This window comes from Gymnogyps californianus, chromosome 6 (assembly GCF_018139145.2).
Source record: "Gymnogyps californianus isolate 813 chromosome 6, ASM1813914v2, whole genome shotgun sequence".
Taxonomy (NCBI): domain Eukaryota; kingdom Metazoa; phylum Chordata; class Aves; order Accipitriformes; family Cathartidae; genus Gymnogyps; species Gymnogyps californianus.
Window position 1 is genome coordinate 37,126,257 of NC_059476.1, and position 22,104 is coordinate 37,148,360.

At 43.3% G+C, this 22,104-nt stretch overlaps 1 protein-coding gene across 1 annotated transcript; it reads left to right on the forward strand.

Moving 5' to 3' along the window:
* The first annotated feature begins 620 nt into the window (after nucleotides 1-620).
* KIFBP (kinesin family binding protein) lies at nucleotides 621-13,519 on the forward strand. The gene is made up of 7 exons (XM_050899156.1): nucleotides 621-974; nucleotides 3,439-3,537; nucleotides 7,192-7,271; nucleotides 7,382-7,565; nucleotides 8,723-8,807; nucleotides 11,230-11,339; nucleotides 12,072-13,519. The coding sequence occupies exons 1-7, from the start codon at nucleotides 621-623 to the stop codon at nucleotides 12,948-12,950; spliced, it is 1,791 nt and encodes a 596-aa protein (XP_050755113.1). The 3' UTR covers nucleotides 12,951-13,519.
* The last annotated feature ends 8,585 nt before the right edge of the window (nucleotides 13,520-22,104 follow it).

The window sequence follows — 22,104 nt, forward strand, 5'->3', positions numbered from 1 at the left end:
AAATGACTGGGTTTTTTGGAAGATTTTTCTTTTCGCCCGGCAAACTAGCTGCTGTCATGTTCCTGCCGTTAAACTCAATGCCATACGTGTCTCAGGGGGGCGAGTGTTTCACTGGAAACTCAGCGCTGTAGGGGAACAACACTCTTCCGAACACGGACAGTTACTGCACCTTGCCTGTTCAGCAGCCCTTGCATTAAAAAATCTGATTCTAAAAAAAATTTTTTTTTTCCAGAAAAATTTGAGATCGAGGCCCTCAGCACCCTTCCTTGAGAGCGTCCCACGGGCGCCGGGGCTCTGGTGGCTGTTGGGGTGCTCCTGCTTGCCTGTCGCCATCTGCTGATTCTCAATGCTTGGTACCGTTTGCCCTCAACCCCGTCTCGGAGGCTGTGGGGAGAAACACTAAGAATTTGAAACAGCAGGAGAGGGGAGCGTGGGGACCCCCCTGAGGCGCCCGCGCCGCGCCGGGGGCCGCTCCCCGCTGTGGCGGCGGGAGAGGGGCGCCGCTGCCGTCGCCATGACGGCGGGGCGGGAGGAGGGGGCGGGGCCGCAGCGCGGCGGCGATTGGCCGACGGCGCGTCAGGCGGTTGCGCGCGTGACGCTGAGCGGCCGGCGGAGGGAAGATGGCGGCGGCGGCAGCGGGCGGCGGGTGGACCGCGGTGTGCGAGAAGTTCCGCACCGCCCGGACGCTTTCGGCCGTGGAGTCGCGCAAGGACCCGGAGACCGAGCCCTACCGCTCCAAGTACAGCGCCCGGGCGCTGCTCCAGGAGGTCAAACAGCTGCTGAGCGCCGCCGAGGAGGGCGGCGAGGCGCGGCTGCTGGCCGTGCGGCGGGCCGTGCTGGAGTACGAGCTGGGCGTCAACCACACCGACACCGAGGAGCTGTCGGCCGGCGAGGAGCACCTGCAGCGCTGCACGCAGCTCCTCGAGCCCCACCGCCTCTCCCCAGACTGCGTCTCCCTCTACATACAGGCCCAGGTGGGCTGGGGCTATGAAGGCCGAAGCGGGTGTCTGTGGTGCGGGGCTGTGAGGGGTGCGCTGCCCGGGCAGCGTGCGGCCGGAGGGTCTGAGGGGTCCCGGGAGGCCGGGGTGTGTTTGGGTGGCGTGAGGCAGTGGGAGGGGGGGGTGCTGTGTGGTCTCTGCAGTGGGCTGCAAATAGGGTAAGGGAGATTCGTGGCACTTCAGTCTCCTGATGGGTATGGCTTGTTTAATAATAATAAATACCAGCAGCCCTGGCGTTTATTTCTTGCTCGAAGAAACAATTCGCAGGTGGTGGCTGTGGAGAGATGCTGTTCTGTTTTAAGCTTGCTGCTGCTGCCTCGGGGCATGCAGAGCATCTAACAGTGTGTTCTCTTAATAGAAACTGGGTGTTGACAAAGCAGTGTACTCTTCAGGATAAACTGAGACAGAACTTGTAAGAACTGAGCAAGAATAAATTAGTAGAAGACCTCAGTATGTCCAGAACTTATTTGTGATTCCTTAACTGTCATTTGTTGTCAAAGTAGAGTTGGGAGCTGCTTTTATTTATGCAGTATCCTGAAAAGGTAGATTGTTCTCAAAAGTTGTCACTTACTTGTTTGCTTTTCAGCCTTGCCTGTTATCTCTTAATCTATTATATTTTATTCCAGATGAGTAAGTACAGTTTTGTAGGGCTAGAAGTGATAATATTCAGCTCTTTGTTCTGAAGAAAGTAATACTGTTAACAAAATTAGTTCTTACCATATGAAGATTCACAAAAGGGCCTTTGCTCAACCGCTCCGTCATGGCAGCTGGTGTATAGTTAGATATCTATCTCTAGACTTCAAATTAAATAGAGCAGTTATTTAGATGTCTCTGTCAAAAATGGCTGCTCTAATTAGAAAAGGCTAGGTAGTACTTCCTTGTCAAACGTTGCAAAACTGTCAAGGAATTGTGTGTTCATGTGGAAGGGCACTAGTTAAACAGTGACTTGTCTTACATTGATTAAATTAACTGAGTTGTCTGGAATTCGTGAGGTTACATCTGCTCGTTGTCCTTCAGTGTGATGGTTTGGGTACACCACTACAAATCTATTACTCATTATAACATTGGAGATTGCTTGAGCAGCCAATCAAAATAAGATAACATCTTCCCAGTGTATGTTCCTGGGGAGTTGTTGCTTTTGTGGCCGAGGGCCAGGGATTCCACTGTGCTTTTGAATTGGTGTGTTGGAAAGCAGTACTTCTCTCTGTTGGACAAATGTTTGCATGGATTTTCCTGTTTTGGAGCCTTTAGGAAACAGCAGGATAAAGTTTCTGTGTTATGCATGTGAAGTGCTGTGGTCCAACAATAAACAGGTCTACTGTTGTCTGGCACTAGCATCAGGCATGCAGCCGAGAGCAGGGATGGTAAATGAGCATGCCCTTAGCTTTCAGTCCCAAGGGCTGTAAAAGACTTGAGTATTTCATTAAAAACACTTATGATACGAAAGCAGTAATTGTCAACAGCAGCCATACTTCTCCACGTTCTAGGACGTATAGAGTATGTTGCCAGGACACCGGCCTCTATTTTGAAAGAAGGAGCATTCCTTTTTCCTGCTGGGCCTGTTTCTGTAGCCCTACTTCTAATTTCTGAGCTTCTGCGTAAGGATGTGTATCACAGTTTCTGTCTAAATTTGATCCGTTCCACTGCTGGGCTGTGGGCCAAGTATTTCTGTTCATAAACATCATGCTATGTGGTGCTTTCTTATAAAAATAATAAACAGAATTGAAAGGGACACAGGGCTGGCACACAACTACACATTCTAACTCTTTTGAAGGTTTTTTTAGGCCTGTTGGATTTTGTAACAACACTGCCTAGGAGTTAAATTAGCACATCAGACATAGATTGTTATTAATGTCTTCATCCTATTAATAAAATTAGAGGTACTGTTTGTAAAAGGTGGGTTCACAGATGCAGTAACGTTACATGTACATTGCTGTAATTTAAATTTGAAGGCAGTAATCTGTAGCTTTTGCATCTTAACGGTTCTTTTCATCTCTTTTCATTGTTGAAAATATACAAGCATTCATTCCTAGCATATCTTTTTCCTGTTAAATTTTTCTACAGTCATGATGACAAATTTCTAATTTATTGGCTCTTTTTATGATATTTGTATACGATATGAAAGCTGCATGAATCAGATGCAGAACATACTGTGTGGAAAAAGCTCATTATTTGAACACACCAGTCCTTATTTAGCAGAATAAACACAGAAAGTTACAGTTTGTGAGGTGACTTTTGTATGCATTTGCCGCTGTGGGAGAACCCTCCCTTTTGAGCAACTCGCGATAAAATGAGTGGGCACAATTTTTGCTTTTTGAAATCCATTGTATTATAATACCTATATATAAGGATGAAGACTGATAAATTGTTTGGAGAAAATGTGTAATGTAAACAGAACATAATGGGAAAATAACTAATTTGTTTTTCCTTTTACCTTTAGAACAATCTAGGTATCCTGTGGTCTGAAAGGGATGAAATTAAAACTGCACAAACTTACTTGGAATCTGCGGAAGCCTTGTATAATCAATACATGAAAGAGGTACTGTGTTTATTAATACTGCAGCAGGTCTTACTTTCACGTGCCACTTGCAGATTTAGTAATCTTTGAAAAAAGACGTATGATGGAACTTGAGTTTCTGCGCTTTATACTGGCTGCTATGATACTTTTGAAAAGTGATGTGATTTGTACTGCTAGCGTAGGAAGAGGCAAACTAGAGGATCACTTGCTAATTTCAAAATGGACTTATTCAGGAAAATGATTTTGCTCAAAAATAATGGTCTGTTTTGAAAGCTCTTTGAATTGATAATCCAAAGTTGAAGCCAGGTAGAATTTGGCTTTTAATTAAGACTATTCTTAGTCTTGTCTTGGAAATGCTGTAAAATGTCAATCCATTGCTTTCAGTGGGAAAAGGAAACAAAACTAGTATTTGCATGGTTTGCTCTGACTGTGCGCAGTATTGCGTAGAGGGAAGTAGTTCAGTTCCATATCCAAGAGGACAATCTTATAAACAGCTAAACCTCTCATGCATATTAAACAACCTTTTGAGTTGTGGATTCTGCTGTGTATTGACAAAGACTCCCTTGTGCTATTTTTAAGCTCTTTGCAAAGCTGTTCCTACACTGGCTTGCCTCCGGGACAGTTCGTGAGTGATCTAAAAACATTTGTGGCCTTAAAGGAGCAGTGTCTGTGTCTCAGGACAGCTATAAAGGTTGGACAGAACTTAATTTCATTAAATTGCAGTTCAGGTTTTACATGAACTTGGTTTATAGCACAGATTATTCTCATGGAAATTTTAGAATGGGTTAGTCTTTATTGGCTGGTTGCTGCCATATTCCTGCCTTTGTAGCCATGCTGGTTTACAGTGATAGGAGAGGTAATGGATCCAGAAAAAACCTGCTTGTGCTGAAAAGCTTGTCTGTTTGTTTTCCACCCTCTGGATCGGTTGGTCTAGCTAGAGATACTACATCTCTCTACAGACCCTCTCTCTAGTTAATTTGTCATGTTCAGCTTTGATATTTATACCCAGCCAGGTATGATATTGTTGGCTTCCACATCGCCTCTAAAAGATTCTGGCGCTTGCTCCAGTGATTATGAAATTGAACTGGTACTACAATATATTTCAGTGGATTAAACACTGCTGCCAAATACTTCCATGTTTTCACTGTGGACTTTTCTGAAACGGTTAATTTTTGTTACTAGTGGCTAGTGAATATTCCTCCTGGGGCTTTGCTGCCTGACTAGGGTATACATACATGACTGTCAATAAGCCCACATCAGATCACTTGTCACATTTTTTTCCCCAACATTTTTTTTATTTGCCACTTGTATTTCGGGGCATTATATAGTCAAATATAGCTATGCCTAAAGACTTTTTTTTAAAAGGAATTACAGTAAAAGACTGTTTTTGTGGTAACTTTATTGAACTTCTGTCATGTTTCTCTGAAAATGCTGAACTGTATTAGACATAATCTGCAAAGAATTAACAAAAAAAACCCCCAAAAACACAGGGCATGAGGGAGCTTGTCTGACGGCTTTGTGGTTTATAAAGAGGACTTGAGTTTCTTGCAGTGGTGTTCGATCTTTAGGAATTATACAACCGTGTCAACATTTGTCATTCATGAATGATAAAAATGTGAATATACTTTTCTTAACATTCCCCATTTTTAGGCTATCGGGAAGCCTTCCTGTCTGGGAATCTTTGGTAAACTGTTGATGATTGAGGCGTTTTCCTGAACTGGTGGATTTAGTTGTTTACTAACTGGGTCTAGTTAACTTACAAATTGGGTGGAGTTGGTTTTTTCTGCCCCTAAAGCAATTGCAGCAAAACCAAGACAATTGCAAGAATAAAATTGTTTTGGTAGAGATAAAAGATCCTTTTACTTTCTGCTCCTGAATGCTTTGAGTTTACATATATTTTAATTTTTTTTTCCAAAAAATAATTAGCTATTGTAACAACATTTTCCTATTAGGAAAGCTGTTTGATTGTTTAATGCACTACAGTGAAAATGTGAGGGTGCTAAACTTTATGGGCAGGAGCTTGGGCTAATAAAGTCCACCTGGAAAGGAGAGTTGCAGAGCTCTTCCTAAGGATAATTAAAGGCGTAAGGCTTGACATCAGAGGATAAATCTGTAGATACAGGAAGGAGGCAAGGATCTCGCTTACTGTGTCATTTCAATTGCTTTCTTTGCAGGAATAGCTCTAGTCTTGCCAGAATACACTCCAAATCTTGTTAGGAGGTTTGGGAGCCTTTGTAAGGTTGTAAACCTTTGTATCTAAAGAAAACAAGGTAGAGGGTTATAAATTCATATCTTAAAAACTAATGAGGTATAAACAGAAAGCGCTAAAGATTAAAAGATAATATAAAAAATCTACACCTTTCTGGTAGGTTAAACACACTTTTTTTTATTTGTCACTATCTGTTTCAGACCCATTTGTTCATCTTTGAAGATGAATAAAACATTTCCATTAAAAGCAAACAAACAAATCCATTCAGGATTTTTTAATGAGAAGTACAAACATAAGAATATGTTTTCTTCCCTGTAAAGTTAATGCATTCTCTACCCTTGCTCCTGTTCCTGCCTGAGTCCGTATTATCTTATGAAAAGTATTTCTCTGGACTGCTTTTTATTTGTTGCCTTACTTTCTCTTGGGCTAAGAAATAAACGGGGTTAGGAAAGGGCTAGGGAAGTTGTATACTAAACTGGACTCTGTTGCTAGCAGACATGTTGAACATCCTTCAGGATGCACCGTGTAATGGAAAAAAGTTACCTTTAGAAAGACACCTTCATTTGAAGTGTTTCAGAATTGGCATCTGAAGTTATTCACAATTACAAAGGAAATTAGATAAGCACAGACTAATAAAACTTTGCCATAAGCAATGTTAATCTGTTGGGCTTGCCAGTTTTGCTGACTCTAACTTTATTGACGGTTGTTTTAAGGCAAGGTTGAACAGAGCAATACTGAAAGATGTACAGTTGTCTGTATAAGGATTCTGACAGAACTCATGGTTTAAAAAAAAAAAGGGGGCACTTCTAAATGAAGTAGTTGACATCATTAATAACTTGCATGTAGGTCATGCCTTATATCAAGGTTTAGCAGCTTCATCCTCCAAAGACATTGCCTGTTGTCTCGTTCATAATTTGAGTAAGTAGTCTTACCAGCTTGTGAATAAAGGGAGTCATTTCACAGTGGTAAGTCTTTACAGCAGGTCTGCTGAGCACTCTCTGCACATAATGTTCTTTGCAGTACTTCCTGCAGGATGTTGTTACTGATTAGTGCAGCTGGGCAAACGAATATGTCACACTTGAAGGCATGCTTAGTATTAAATTGATGCTTTAAAAAACATTATGTTATTGTACAAAATAAAGACACTCGATTATCGTCCTGTAGAATCCAGGTTGAGTATTTCTGGTGCAGACAGCATGCATGACTTTAAAGTACGTAAGCACAAGTCTTTTACAAGCTGAAAACCTTGTAATTCCATGTGGAATTGTGGCTTTCATCCTCAAAATCTCCTGAGTTTTGTGGAATTGCTCCAGAGATGTGACATTGAGATAGGTGTAGATGCGTTATGTGAAGTTTTGTTGAATTTGGGATTGAAAAATGGTAAATCATCTGCAGCCAGAAGAGGGAGCACTATGTTACAAAGAAAGAGAAATGTAGTTTACTGAATGTATCGTGTACTCTTGCAGGATGGAAATCCTCCCCTGGATCCCAGTGAACATTTCATGGCAGAAGAAGAAAAACTTACAGACCAAGAAAGATCCAAAAGGTGGGTGTGTAGCAGCATACCTAGATTATTATTACTTTTTTTCATTTATGAGGGTGTATTTAGGGAGGGGAAAAAAGGAAGAAATCTAAAGAGACTGTTGTCTTTTCCAGATTTGAAAAAGCTTATACACACACTCTGTATTATCTGGCACAAGTCTACCAACACCTGGAGATGATTGAGAAGGCTGCTCAGTATTGCCATACTACTCTTAAACGACAGCTTGAGTATTGTGGCTACTACCCAGTAGAATGGGCACTCAATGCTGCTACTTTGTCACAGTACTATCTCTCTAAGGTAATATACCTAATGTTTTTCTGCTGCAATTATATCATAAATGTAACTATCAAGTAAGATAATTGTTTAAACAGCTGTTTGAGACAGGACTCCATGTCAAATTAAAAATGTGCTCCTATAAAACCACGAGTTGTTTTCTGACATGAAACATCTGTTAGTTTTTTCTGAAGAGGACAGTGGCTTTCCTGTGGTGTTGTGATGGCAATGGAAAGATTGAGCAGGGGTGTAGACATAAGAAAAGCTCTATAGTTAATGAAGTATCAGCAGTGATGTGACATGATGTTTGTAAGTAAAACTTTAAGGTTATAATAAATTTTAAATTGTTTCTTATAATTATATTGTTCTCTTCCAATAAAGATTTTAAAAACAAAAACATCTGAGGGCCAAGGTATTGCACATTGTATGTTTCCTCGAAATTATTGTCCTTTATACCTTAGCATGTGCTTAAGACTTGTTTGAGCCTATGTGAACGTTAAAGTGAATATGTAAGATGGTAGCTGTTTGCTTCCACACATCTGTGTTGACTCTAAATAATCTACTGTGTTAGGAAATGCTTCAGCTTTATTTAGGAATTTCTATATTCCAGACTATTCAGATGCTCTTTTCTGATGCTTAAAAGACTTCTGCCATACCTAAGCCAGTTAATGCTAATTTCAACAGAATCTTGTAATTTCCATGTCTTTTTTGATGCATTGATAGCACTAATCATTAAACAAGGCACTGCCAAATGTGAGTAAAGGAATCTAAATCTGACTTATAATGTTGACTTGTATGTCCAGCTCATTCCGACTAACACCCCATGATACAATCTTTACCACAAGACATCACTTCCTTTACTGCAAGGAAGCGATAGTAGCATAGATCAGCACTGTGAAAATGTTCACAATGTATGTATCTAATACTAAAAGCAAGGCTTGCTATTGTGGCTGTGGTAGAGAGAAAATGGTTGGTTAGAAAATACTGTATTCGGTAGTAGATGTGGAAGAATTGTGTCTTTTCTTCCAGTGTCCAGGGGAATATGCTCCAGAGCCTCAGTTCTATCATTTCCCTCGTGTTCCTGTATCTTTACTATCTGAGGCGAGGGGTTTAGCCAAGCTGAGAGCAGTGCTTGGGCTGCTTATACCAGTGATAAATGCTGCTGTTTCTGTTTCTCTCAGCAATGCTTTATGGAGTCTCGACACTGTTTAGCAGCAGCCAGTGTCATCTTTAGCCAAGCTGGACAGGTGCCATCTGCTGAAGACAGTAAGTTCATATAAAAGTTTTCAATAAAATATTGTGAATTAAGCATCATTGATACCTGACGTTAAAAGTGAAGTCTAGCAATATGTACAAAACTTATCCCAGTGTTAATTTTCTAAAATCTTTTTAATTAACAATAAATGGAATGTTTCGGAAGAGCTGCTGCTACTACAGCTTAAGATTGGCTATGAGTAAACCCTGTGAGAGAAACTCAAGTGCCTGTTGCTGGTGTTTCAGAAAGTGAACCAGAATAAAAGTGAAATTTAAAACAATATCCATCTCAAGTGTGGCAATGTCTCTGTTCATCCATTTGTCCTTGTACATGTGCTTAAAACGCAGCTTACCTTTTCTTCTCAGTGATCAGAGGGCAACGATTCAATGAACCAGATGCTTCCTGGGAATAGTTTTAAAAGAGGGAGGGAAACTGCAGCTCTTAACCTCAAATCCAGAAAGTACTTGTATTGTCTTTTGTTGCTGGATGCTGCAGCCTCATTAATGGCTATTTTTGGAGTTGTAGCTCCCCTCCTTGTTGTTTTGGGTATTGATGCAAAGGAACAACTTTGCTGTTCAGTGTGAAGATCAATAAAAGAAACTTTCAGAGAAATGACCACAGTTTTAAGGATGTGTGGTTACATGGTAGTGTCAGTCCTCAACGTAAGTCCTCTTTTAGGCTTAGTCTTTGCTTATCTACAGCACAGCCTTTTACATTCTGTGTCTTGGGCAACTGAAAGCTTCAAATCAATAGAGCTTTAACTCATGGAGAGTGAGCAAGTACTCAGGGTAGCCCCTGTGTGAGTTCATAACTCTGACTTTGAACAGTGAGTATATTGGTTAACTTTTAATGGTTTGAGCTGTTTGTAACACAAGCTCTTTAATCCATTGATGTTGTTATTTGAGGTTAAAATATAACCTGAATAGACACGACTGAGTTTTATTTAATTGAAGTTCAGTGACAGTACATTAATTTAATTGCTTTTAGTATTTCTCTTAGCTCAAAAATATAGAACTCGATGCAGTTGCCTTTCTTGCTATTTAAGTACTTTGAGGATGGTGTCCAAAAGCTTTTTAGTTTCAGGGAAACAGGGCTGTCAAGAGTGAGGTTATGCTAATCTGTTAGGCTATTTGAAAACAGTGTATTGCGAAAGATTCAGTAGGTCTGAATCGGTGCTTATGGGCTTCCGCAGCTACCTGACTGCGCAGTTGTCAGAGTTCATTAATACAATACTTAAGCCAAAGAATGAGATTATGTTTTCGGTAGGTGTGTAGAAACATACAGTCAGTTATGGTCTCAAATTCAGGTGCAAGACTGGAAGTGGTAGATAAGAGTCCTATTTTTAATTGTACTTTATACATTTCTTGTGTGATTTTTGGTCAAGTCAACGAACTTATTCTATCTTGACTTCCTCCTACACCAAACAGGAGCAGTGATATTTGTGTTTGTTTCAATGCAGTAAACGTTTATCCTATTTTCCCTTCCTTTTCACGGCACAGAGAGCTGGGCTGTGAACTTGAAGATCATTACGCAGAAAGTTCTAACTTGCAGAAAGACTAGTACACAGTCAGCATTGGCCACTCTCAAGCACATTCATTTTATCATGTTAATTGGAATATAAACAAACACAGAGATATTTAGTAAAGGTGCCTTTTCTTAGATTAGCAACAATTCTTACTTCCTTAATAAGAACAACTTGATTGGCTGTAGTGAAAGATAATGAACACAGTGGATCTGAGTCTAAAGTTGGCTTTTTATTTGGTGAACAGGAATGCTAGCGTCCCCTCGTTGTTCGGCTAACTCACTGCCTTCTGCCTAGAGACTGGGAAACGAGTTCTCTTTGAAATCCATTCGGTTTCTGAAAATGTTATCTTCAGACATCAGCAGTGCTGCTACTTACGACAGTGGGGAGACTGTGGGGAGAAAAATACAGAAGTTGTAGAGCTAATAAATCTTATGTTAGTACTAGGTAGATTAACCAAAGGCAGTTTCCCCTACTTTTGTTCCCTTTTTTGGTAGCAAGTCTGGGGCCCATGGCAATACAAATGCCCTAATCATCCTCAGAAACAATTGCTGGGCAGGTAGCTGAATCTCAGAAAACAAATTATCCCGATTTCTTTCTTTTGTTACAAAGAGACAGGAAAACCTTTTCCTGTAAAAGACCTTCAAGATCAAAGGTCTTTTTAAACATGCATTATGATCTGTTTTTTTGAAGAATTCATGCATGACAAAGCCATGTTAATCTATATGGGTTTCTACCAGAATGACAGTTTACAGAGTTATATAAACTAACATGGAGAACATGTTTCTGTCTAACAATGAGGAAAAATTAATTAAATATAAGTCATGTATTCTTTGCATGTAACATCTGAGGTTCTTGCTGGAGTGCTCACGTTCTCTTGAAGTTTTTATGTGTTTATGTCCATTCAATAGATGAAACAGAGCAAGACCAACAGGACCTTCGACAGAGAAAAGCTGAAATTGCAAGATGCTGGATTAAGTATTGCCTGAATCTCCTGCAAAGCGCCCGGAAATTACTTGAGGTAACTGAAAATCTCTTCTGTAGCTGTCATTGTTTAAAAACCAAGTCTGTTTTGATGTTTGTAACAGGAATCAATTCATAGTTGGTAGCAAGTGATAAACAGTTGCCCAATGAATAATACAATAGATGCTTGCAATGTAGCAAGTGTTTCATGGTATGCTTTGACTTTCATGCGGCACTTAGAAATAAGCATGGATAGGAGATCAGCTCTGTAGTGTGATCAGTGCACTGCTTGTACAGCAACTTCACAAATTTCCCTCCTCTCTGCTGCATTTTCTTGAAGCTTGATTTGGCAGATTACTTCTTATTTAACTGCTAGTAAGAACATCTTCTTAATACGCAACAGTTTTGTGTGCTGGTGTTCTCATTCATTCAAGCATTTGATTCATTCAAGCATTCATTTTATTCATTTAAGCATTCAAATGAATGCTTAAAACTCAGTGCTGAAACGCTTTGCAGAAGTAGGGCCTTTAGGCTTTACATCTATTGTTTTGGCTATATTGTCACGCAGGGTAGGGAGACTAAATTATCTTAGTCTCATTCTTTTACAGAATTGAGACTGTAATTTACATGATTTTTTGTGATATAAGGCCTAATATGCCAACATATCTTCTCTTCTGTCTTGTTGCTAACTAGTTTGTATTTCAAAGGTAACTCATAAATAAAATGATTCAGTGTAAGTCTCTCTTCGTAAGGCACATGCATTTTTAATTAGTATGCTTTGTCATTTCAGGATAACATAGGAGAGCTGGATCCAGACAGGCAATTGGAACTTAAAGCCCAAAGGAAAAAAGAAGAGGATGAAAAAGAGAAGGGCAGGAAAAAAGCTGTCCTTTTTGGGACGAGTGATATATGTGACTCTGTCTTAGCCATGGAAGAGAAAGTGAGCAGCGTATATCCTTTAGATTTTCAGGAAGCCAGAGAAATCTTCCTAGTTGGTCAGAACTATGTTCAGGAAGCAAAAGAGTTCTTTCAGGTTGATGGTTATGTTACTGACCATATTGAAATTGTTCAGGATCACAGTGCTTTGTTTAAGGTACTTGCTTTCTTTGAAGAAGACTATGAGAGGCGCTGCAAAATGCACAAGCGTAGAATAGACATGCTGGAGCCTATCTATGCAGACTTGAATCCCCAGTACTATCTGTTGATTAGTAGGCAGCTCCAGTTTGAACTAGCCGACACCTATTACGAGATGATGGATTTAAAGGTAGCTATTGGTAACAGGTTAGAGGAGCTAGACTCCCACACAATTAAAAAAATTAATTCTCTGGCTCAGTTAGCAATCAAATATTATGAACTCTTCTTAGATTCTTTGAGGAACCCAGATAAGGTGTTTCCCGAAGAGCTCGAGGAAGATGTTCTTCGCCCTGCAATGGTGGCTAAATTTCATATTGCACGACTGTATGGTAAGCTTATTACTTCGGATAGCAAAAAGCAACTGGAAAATATGCAGACATCATTGGAATATTACACATTTCTGGTAGACTATTGTGAGAAGTACCCAGATGCTGTCCGTGCTGTTGAAACTGAACTCGAACTCAGTAAGGAGATGGTTGGTCTTCTTCCAACAAGAATGGAGAGGCTAAGAGCAAAACTGTGTCCGTTTATATAAATACTTGCCTTGAAGGAAATGTGCACTATTAAAATGGTATCTGTCAAAACCAGTGCTGTCGGACAGCGTCTGTACTGATTGATAGAACTAAGGTGTCTCCAGTTTGGCAGTCCACTTAGAGCCTGCAGTAGTATAACTTTGTGAAAAACTCAGAGCTCTCCCGTCCAGTAGCCTACCCACACTAATGGTATAAACTTTAAATGTAAAGTTAATGTCCAGCTAATGCTTTGTATTGTTTGTCCTGTATGTAAATATAAACCTTTTCTCCCTTACCGTTTTTTCCTTCGGCATATGGCTCAGTTTCTAAATGTAGTGCTGTATGAAAATTGTTTAAGAGAATCTGTTTCTCTAGGGAAATTTTTCTAAGAAACCTGAGGCACGTTCTTCCAACTAGAATACATTTTTATCTCTTCTAACGTTTGTCCCCAGAAGACTTTATCTGTATGAAGGGAACTTTACGTTATTTTCAATATTTATTTTGTATGTTGCTCGGTGTTTTCTTTTTTCCTCCTGTTAATCAAAACCTAGTTGATAGCGGCTCAATAAATGGACTAGCTTGGCTAAATGTTTTTTGAGAGTCCTTAGAATTTTGTTTCCTTGTGTCTTACTAAGATATGATATACATTACAACTTTGGCCAAAATAAATAGTTGTGAAAATGTTTCCACGTGCGTATCTTCAGTAAAAACACGTGAGCAGTTGAAGTGCCAGAACCAAGAGCAAGAAAGCAGTAAACTTTCTCGCTTGTGGTGGGAGGAGATACCCTGCTCTTAATACACTAGAGAATTCACAGGTTAGAGGTGCTGTGCTGTAGTGCTCCAGACGGTTGCCGCATACAGCTTAAAGGCCTGGGATGCCATGGATGGCTTCTTGCCTTGTGTTGGTCAGGGAGCCCAGGTGCTGTCTTCGCAGGAGCTGCAAGTAGGGACCTCTCTGAAGTTGCTGCAGATCCCAGCGTTGCCGAGGCACTATTCAAAATCTGCCTGTGTGCCATCAATTGCTGACCTCTCTGTTAAAGCTGTCCTGATTGTCGTTAAGGACCTGCTGATCTGGCAGTGTTCCTGGTCTTACACAACCTGGTGCCTTTGCCGTGTTCTAATTTAGCCACCTATTTACTCTTTATGGAAGACCAAGCTGCATTTCTGACCCAAAATGTACCCAGAGGTTGTCTTTGTATTTCTGGTGTCCACAGAAGGATCATGAACCAGGACCTGTTGTAGATAAAATGTAGGCTGAGCGCACTGTCCAACTGTATATTAAGAGATCACGGTCAGAGATGCCAGGCGGTATGGGGAAAGTGAAGTGACAAGGTGATGGGGGTGCGCAGTAGTGTGCGACTCTGTGCACCAGCAGTCTTATCACTGTCAAGTTCAGGGGAAGGTGTTTACAGCAATAGAGCGCATTGAAGGAGAATAGTCAAAACAACTGGATTCTTCCGGAGGATGCAAGAAAACGAGGGGGGAAAAAATGACGTTAGCTTGGAGAGTGTGAGGGGGAAGCATGTGCAAGCAAGAAAGCGTGTACATCTGAAACGTGTGGTAAAAATCTCTAGCTTGCAGAATTCTCTGCAGAAGACTTCTAACCACAAACAAATAGGCCAACAAATGGGGCCTGGCAATGACAGGCAGCAAAACTCAAAACTAGACCAGCACCCTGCATGCATATAGAATAAGGGCGAGAGTGTGTGCACGTGCATGTGTGTGTTGTTTCTGTTTTACTAAATAATTGTCTAGACAGCCTTTAGGAGTTTTTTTTCTGCTGTCAGATCTTTAATTCAGTTTTTCCTGTGGCCCGAAGGTAGGGCAGCCCGTAGTTTCTCAGTGAAACAGTTCTCAGCGGGCTGTATTGCGCGTTATTTTTATCTATGATTTCAATTAAAGCTAGTGTGCGCTTTTACCACAAACTCATAATTTGAAAGCTAAAATTTTTTTCTACTAACTTTTAGCTGCATATTCAAGTAGAAGGCAGCGATACATGTTTGGGGTGGGTGGTTTTTTTTCTTCTGTACTTCAATATTCCACCCTTGAGGGCCTTTCAGCAAATTTTTTAGAGCAAGGATTGGCTCATCAAACTTAGTTTACCTGTAATTTGGGGGAGGATAGATTGTGGGCTATCCCAGCATACAAAATTTTTTTTTCTTTTTCCTGTCCTATCCTTCAGATACCGGTCTGAAGCAAGTGTTAAAAGTTACCTGCAGGGCAGGCAAAGCCAAGTGAAGCCCGGGGCGATGTGTCCCTTTTAACCAGCAGTCGGGTGCAGAGGAACACCCTGAATTCACCGAAATCCTAGTGAGAGCTCGGCAGGCAGGTAGGAGCGGGTCCAGAGTTAAGAAGGCCCGGAAATAAGAGGGACCGGAGGTTTTTCAACACCGCTGTGTGGTTGGTGCTGTGGTTTGGAGACCTCTCTCCTCTGAAGATATCCCAGAACGCTTCAGCTTTACAGCTCTTCTTAAAAACTGTATGGTACAGTATGAATACATTTCATATAAATGCATATGGAGTTACAGAAACCAATGATGCCAATTCTTCATCTCCTATAGTAAACGTTCAAGACTACCACCAGCTAAGTATATTTCATTACTGGAGACTATCGTGCCAGATGCTCAGCACAACACACTACGTTGTGGTTCTTTTAAGGCATGTCTTTTTCAGGAAACCTTTTGAATAATTCCTGTTTGTTCAATGCTTTGAGAGAATGAACTTAAGTAAGATTGTGTATTTAGTTAAAAAAAAGGAGACAGGGAGCTTGTTGGATTAGGCAGCAAAGCTCCCTTCAGGAATGTTGAGTTTTAACTGTAAAGTATGTGTGAGGTCAGGCATTTATTTCAAAGATTAATTAAAGATTAGGTTCCTGTGAACTCCATTTAACCTGCATTTCTGTTCCTTTTTGTACGTCAAAAAAATCTTACGACTGAAACCTCCTTTCTGTAGTTCTACTAGTTTTTTCTCCTTACCCAGCGTAAAGCGGTGAGGTTTACAAGAAGCCCATGTTTGCGCAGAATTTGTATTGAGTGCGAGATCTGAACTCGGAGGCTGTAACCTCAGCGTACTTCTTCCAATAGTGCATAATACTCACGAGAAGTAATTTGGTTTGATTAAAAACACAGTTTTGTTTTAATTGAAATGCTCTTAATTCTCATGCCGGCTAGAGACATGGTATGTGTTATAGAACAGGTTGATCAGGAAGGTTGTGCTGTGCTTAAATATTTCAGGAGAGAAAGAAACCAGTGCCTTGTTCTCTGTCTATCCCTACAAGCCCATCAAAGGAGGCTCGCTCTTTTTTTCCCTTGAGGGGACCGGACTGGAGGAGAGTGGCAGGAGGTGCCAGCTGTGTCCTTTGCCAGTCTCCCCTCTTAAGCCAGCTGAAATACTGGCGGAAGTGGGCAGAAGCGAGCCCTCACTTCCCCTTTGCAGCAGGAAAGTGGGTCCCCCGTGTTGCGAGGGGAGCAGCCGGTGGCGGTTGCTGCCTCGGCGTGGCAAAAGCAAAAGGTCCCCGGGCTGGTTCACTCCATTCACCCGCCCGAAAGCTCCTCTGTTGGGAGTTTTGGTCCTGCCTCGGCACAGGCTCGCGTGGTCCTGGCGAGGCGGATGGTTTCCTTCTCTATCTGCAAAATGGAGATGCGTCAATATATCAGTTCAGCGCTTGCGCTGGGTGTGATTGCTGCTGCACTTCCACGTCTGGAAATATTGCAGGAGCCCGATTAAGCTCGACATCAGACAACGAGAAACAAGACTGATCTTGGTAACGCATGGCTTTACGCATCTCAGTTTTGTTCGGTGTTTTCCTTTCGCTCAGCACTGAGAGCGAAGATGAGCTTTACTTGTGTGTTTCTTTTAAAAGACTGAGATAGTTGGTGTTACCTAGATGTTTTCCGTGGAACTTTTCACTATAAGATGCCCAGAAATAGTCCTGCGAAGGAGGACTTAGCTAGACTGGCAGCTCACGAGGCCAACCCTTCTGTAGTCTTGAAGTTACAGAACTAAAGACTGTTATGTTAAAATCAAGTGCGTAAAGTTGTGGTGAGAAGCATTTGTCAACTTTCTTTCCTCTTCAATTGCAACATCTTTGGCTACTTTAGAGCTCACCACAAATGACTAATGCAGATTTTAAATTTGGTTTGAAAACTGCTTTTACGTACTTCCCAGGAACTCTGTCCAAAGTGCCTGCTAGTACTTTTTTAATTTTGCAGTTTGGCTGGTGGTTTCTAGCTCTTCCTTGTCACGGGTAGGCGTACAAACAGTCAGCGGTTTCCTGACGAGGACTATTTGCCTGGCTGCCTTTTTTCCAAAACCATTGTACGACTGTGTCTTTACAGCTGAAGATCTGGACGATGTGCCAGAGAGACTGTTGGACTTTTGGGATACTAAATGCAACGCGTTTTGCAAACACGTTACTTCCCCTCAGAACAGAAAATGTCTGTGGTATTGAGCGTTTGTTTAGGGAGAAGTGACTGATAATGTGGTGCCTTAACACCAAAGATTTTAATAATGCAGGTGTTTTTAGCAATGTTTTAAATGTTTAGTGCTTGAGTTTTTGGTATCTGGTACACACAAAATACTTGAAGTCTTTTTACGTGCTCATTGTCACTGTAAAAGAGACTTACTAGTTGGCATCAGACGAGGATGCAAGGATTTCACTGTTCGAGGTTTTTAATGCAATTTTCTGCTGAAACCAAGAGGAATTGGATGAGTGATTGAGTGAAAGATTGTGATGCGCATGTGATGGAGTGAGTTGGTGTTAGTCACTGAATGCCGTAACAGGAGTACAAGCGCTTGCATCAGAGAGCTACTCTGAGATCCACGGGTGAAATGTGTGGGGCAAAAAAAAAAGGGAATTAACATGATGATTTCCTGTATGCTAACTGTCTCGGAGGGGAGCAAGAGGAAGCGGTTCCCAGGCAGGGTCTCAAACCGCTCCATTGGCCATGAAATTCCTCCTGCTGTCCTGGAGCCCATCTCTGGATAGCCAGTGGGTTCAGCAACCACCAGAGAAGTTTCACAGCAGCCCACGAGAGGATGCAATCAGGTGGGCCCAGAGCCGCCTCCTGCCAGAAAGCCAGGACCTTCTAAATAACAGAGGTAGTGACACCCTAGAAGCGATGTCTAGTACAGACAAGGAGACAGAAGTGGCGATGCTGGATCCGATTGCTAGCATGTAGGCTGCAGGCAAGGAGGGTTCAATAAAGAACAACATAATCTCCTGCCAGCAAAGTTCACTCTGAACACCAAATATTTACTGACGGTTTGTGCGCGGACACCTAGGGCCGATGAGTGTCACACACTGCTATCCATCCTGCCTGTCCACATCTGGAACTTTTGGCAAATAACTCCCAAATCCTTTTTAACTTCTCCACATGCTTTGCCTTAATGTTTTCTTATGGCACCGAGCTGCCGGTGTTACATAGAGCTCGTGGAAAGACATACTTCGCTCTCTACACCGTAAAGGCACAAGGTATTGCAAGCGCGAGGGTCTTGTGAGTCTTGCCTCCCTGGTCGGCCTGGCCTGGCCTCCCCGCTGCACTCTTTGCTGGACAGGTTAGAGGAGATGAATCTTGCCCCAGGCTTCGGCTTTCCCTGCCGGCTGACCCCTGTCTGAGTCCTCTTCTGCACTAAAAAAGATGAAAAAATAAAGCTATTATAGAGCCTGTCTCTCTGAAGTAGGAAAAGGCAAAAAATGCTTTTTTTTCCTAATTAATGCAAATTGTGTTTTCTAAAGGGATGTGCTCATCTTGAAATCCCCTGCGCGGCCAGGGGCAGAGCACCTTTGTCAGCACCCCAGGCTGCTTCTGAACCCGAGGGACAGCAGTTTGGACCGTGCTGCTTCGTGCCGCAGGAGCGTCCACCCCAAGAGCACGGAGCAGATCCTTCAAAAGGGCTCAGTGGGCTGGGGTGTGCCAGCCCCGCTGGGGAGAGGCTCCTGTGGCAGGCCTGCTTTTCATGCCTTTCCTCATTTTTCTCTTCTGCGTGTCACATTTCAAAACAAAAGGATATTTCTACTAAAACAAACATGCTTAAAACTAGCTAAAAAATGCCCAGCTCCTTTGGTCGATAGGAAATACAAAAAACCTGTTCTCTTTTACTCTAAACGTAATTTCACCTCTTTCCTCAACAACTCAGCAAAGATCACAAAACTCCGACTGTAGGTAAAGCGTTGGTTAACTGGGGCCCGAACACCAGCTCTGCTCCACTTTACACACGGGATGGGAGAAGCAGATCTGGTTCACAGGGAGACCTCCACAGGAGCGTCCGTGCTTCCCGTTCCTTTTCATTTTCCCAAATTTACTGATGCCCTTTCTCCCCGCTCACAGTGTGAAGTTTTTATGTGGCACTGGCGGTGCTTGTGCTTAGAAATAGGTTTGCACTTGCGCAGGGTGAGGAGGCAAGGTGAGCTGCTTGGGGCGGATCTATGGGGGAAGAGCCCAGGGTTGATAAAAAGCATCTAAAAGCTGCTGAGCAGCTCGCTCGTGCGAGGTTGTCCTGTGCTGGAGAAACCATCTTATGGAAAAATAGCTGTGTCTAATACCCAGATAACCGAGCTCAAACCAGCTACGTATGCGGCAACACCAACTGGTTTGCAATGAAAAGATGCTCCCGGAGAAGCAGCGGAGGAACAGGGCACCAGGCTTTGCTTTTAAAACATCTTTGTCCCACCATCCTTCTCTCCCTAGTTAATTCCTTGTTGTTTCAGGGGCGTTTTCCCAATGAGCAGCTGCGTGAAGGGGACTCCCTTCCCCCTCGCTCCACTGTGCAGGTCCTGCTCCCAGCGAGGGCTGGGCGCTTCCACCGCGGGGCTGGTGCTGCTCTGGGATGAGGTTTTAAAGAAGGAAGGACAGCTACTGAAATTGCCTCCCTAATCAGAAACCACAGCTCGGCTCCTGTGGCGTGTCTTAACAAGTTGTTGCTTTTAAACTATAGTCCTGAATTTGCCAGCCAAAACCTCCTACTGCGCTGGGCTTCAGCACGTGGAAGCAGAAAGCATCGCACCTCCCAGCACGAAGGAAAGCTGCTTTTTTCCTCCTGAAGGACAGGCCCGTTGCTCGGTTAACGTTTTTGGCAGAGAGGAGATCACTGATGGGGAAAGGCCGTTGGCAGCTTCCCGTCAGTCGGCAGCTGCATTTGATCTTGACGCAGCTGCGGCTTTCCAGCAAAGATCTCTCCCTGTGTGCTTGTTGACCTTCATCATGGGAAAAAACAAGGAGCTGCTCTTCTGTCCGATCTAGATGGCAGCGAATGTCCGATTTCTACACGATAGACGTGAGCGTTAATGATTTCTTGCAAGATCTGAATCTTATCTTCATGGGCCAGGTCCTGATACTGCCCTTGGAGGCAAGAGGTGGCGGCACAAGAGGCTGAGGGGTACCATGTACTGCCCTGCTGCACGTGCCATGATGCTCCGGGTACAGGGGTGAACGCAGGGGCCAGGCGCTGAGCTCAGACATGACCCAGGTTAAGAATTCATCTTTGCTCAGGGCTGGATTTAGAAATCCCCCCAGGTCAACCCAAACCTCCCTCCCTGGGTTGGCGAGCTCTTTGCTATTTTGGGGCAGGATATATTTTTGCTTTCAGTCCCCAAAGGCTGGTTGGTGGAACTTGAGCTGGTGGCAGAAAGGATCCTGAAATCTAGCTGGGCTGCCTGCCTGGAGGGGAGCTCGCTGCTGAGGGGGGTCAGGGTGATTTTGGGGTGTTTAGCAGGGCAGCTCGTGGGTACTCTCTGAGATGGATCAATTTGCTCAGGGCCCGTTGGATGTCCAGGTCTCATGGATCTTGTCCCACCTCAGCAGCGAGTGTCGGGGAAGAAACCTGTTCCACCTTCCCAAAAGACAAGATGGGCAAAAAACCTGCTCCTCATGTTCAACCCAGCTGCCATTCAGACACTCTCCCCTTTGCTCAGTCTGACCTTTATTTCTTTTCTGTTGCCATCATTCTCTCTTTACCCCCTTTTCCAGCTCTCCTCGTAACAGATGTAGCCTTTTCTGTACTGGCTGCTCCCCAGAGCAGTGACCTGTACAAAATACGTGTTTCCACTTTTGCAGCGGAGCAAATAAAGAGCTGAGCATCGCAGGCAGGGCCCAGTGCTTCAGGACCCCCGGCTGCTCCAGCCAGCTGCCAGCTTTGCTGCTCCCCTGGGCAGGAGTGTTCGAGGGGTGTACGGGTCAGCCTGGATCCCCACCGAAGCCAGGACCAAGTTCCCACTGGCCGGAGCAGGGGAAAACCTGACCCCTGAGAGCAGAGTGACCCCACAGCAGTTAGGGTTTATCTGATTTCCAAGCAGTTATGAATGAGAAACTTCCTTATCGAGACCCCCCGTCTGGACGGGTATCGCCTCGCCTGCGTGCCTCGCTGATAAGCGCTGGGACCGTGGGTGCCCGTGAACCCATGGGAGCCCATCTGCCCGGCTGGCTGCTTGTTGGAAATACAGGCTGCAAAGTAAAGCTGCGCTGCCTGGCGAGGAAAAGCAGCAGAGAGAGCGGCCCGAGGCGGCTACGTCAGACTGTTCCTCTGGACCGCTCCTTCGGACTGAGCTGCTCTGGCAGCATTTATCTGGGTTAGAGCAGGGCAGGGGTTGGTGTCCACCAAAGAACTGGCTGAAACACCCCCATGATGCCCCTCCGGGTTACTGAAATGGGCCCACTGGGAATTTTTTTTGCCCTACATCCCCTGCCCTCAACAGCAGGATGGATGTCCTCATACCAGGCACTCCTGCAGTGTGGCCCCCATTTAAAATTACTCGTTACTCCTGAAGCCAATTGGGAGATAAAAGAGCCCCGAGAGTTATGGCCAAGGAGCAGTTCGTCACTTTAGATTTTGAAGTGTTTATGATAGCTTAGGGGCTACTCCCAGATTTTTCAGGCACATAACAAAGAGTCCTGGGTGTCTGGTTGAGGGGCCAGGCGCACAGTGCTGAGGCAGCCCCCTCCTTCTGTCTGCCCCCCCGCTCCCCAAATTAATGCCTTAGAAAACTGCAAAGCTCTTAATCTGCTTTGCATGCGATTTGAAAATAATGGCAGCGCTTCAGTGCGGTAGTTGTAAGAAGCACTCCAGGAGCAAGCTGCGTTCTCAAATACCTGCTCCTCATTTATTTCCTTCTTTTTATAAGCTTATTCTGTTGGGGCATTTAATCTTCGAGTCTATATACACAGGATCCATGCAAGAGGA

What these genes read in the sequence shown, in the direction of transcription:
- KIFBP (XM_050899156.1), top strand. Translation starts at nt 621, where the DNA reads ATGGCGGCGGCGGCAGCGGGCGGCGGGTGGACCGCGGTGTGCGAGAAG. An exon ending in CACAGTACTATCTCTCTAAG is followed by an intron (nt 7,566 to 8,722) that starts GTAATATACCTA and finishes TGTTTCTCTCAG; the next exon opens with CAATGCTTTATGGAGTCTCG. An exon ending in GGTGCCATCTGCTGAAGACA is followed by an intron (nt 8,808 to 11,229) that starts GTAAGTTCATAT and finishes TCCATTCAATAG; the next exon opens with ATGAAACAGAGCAAGACCAA.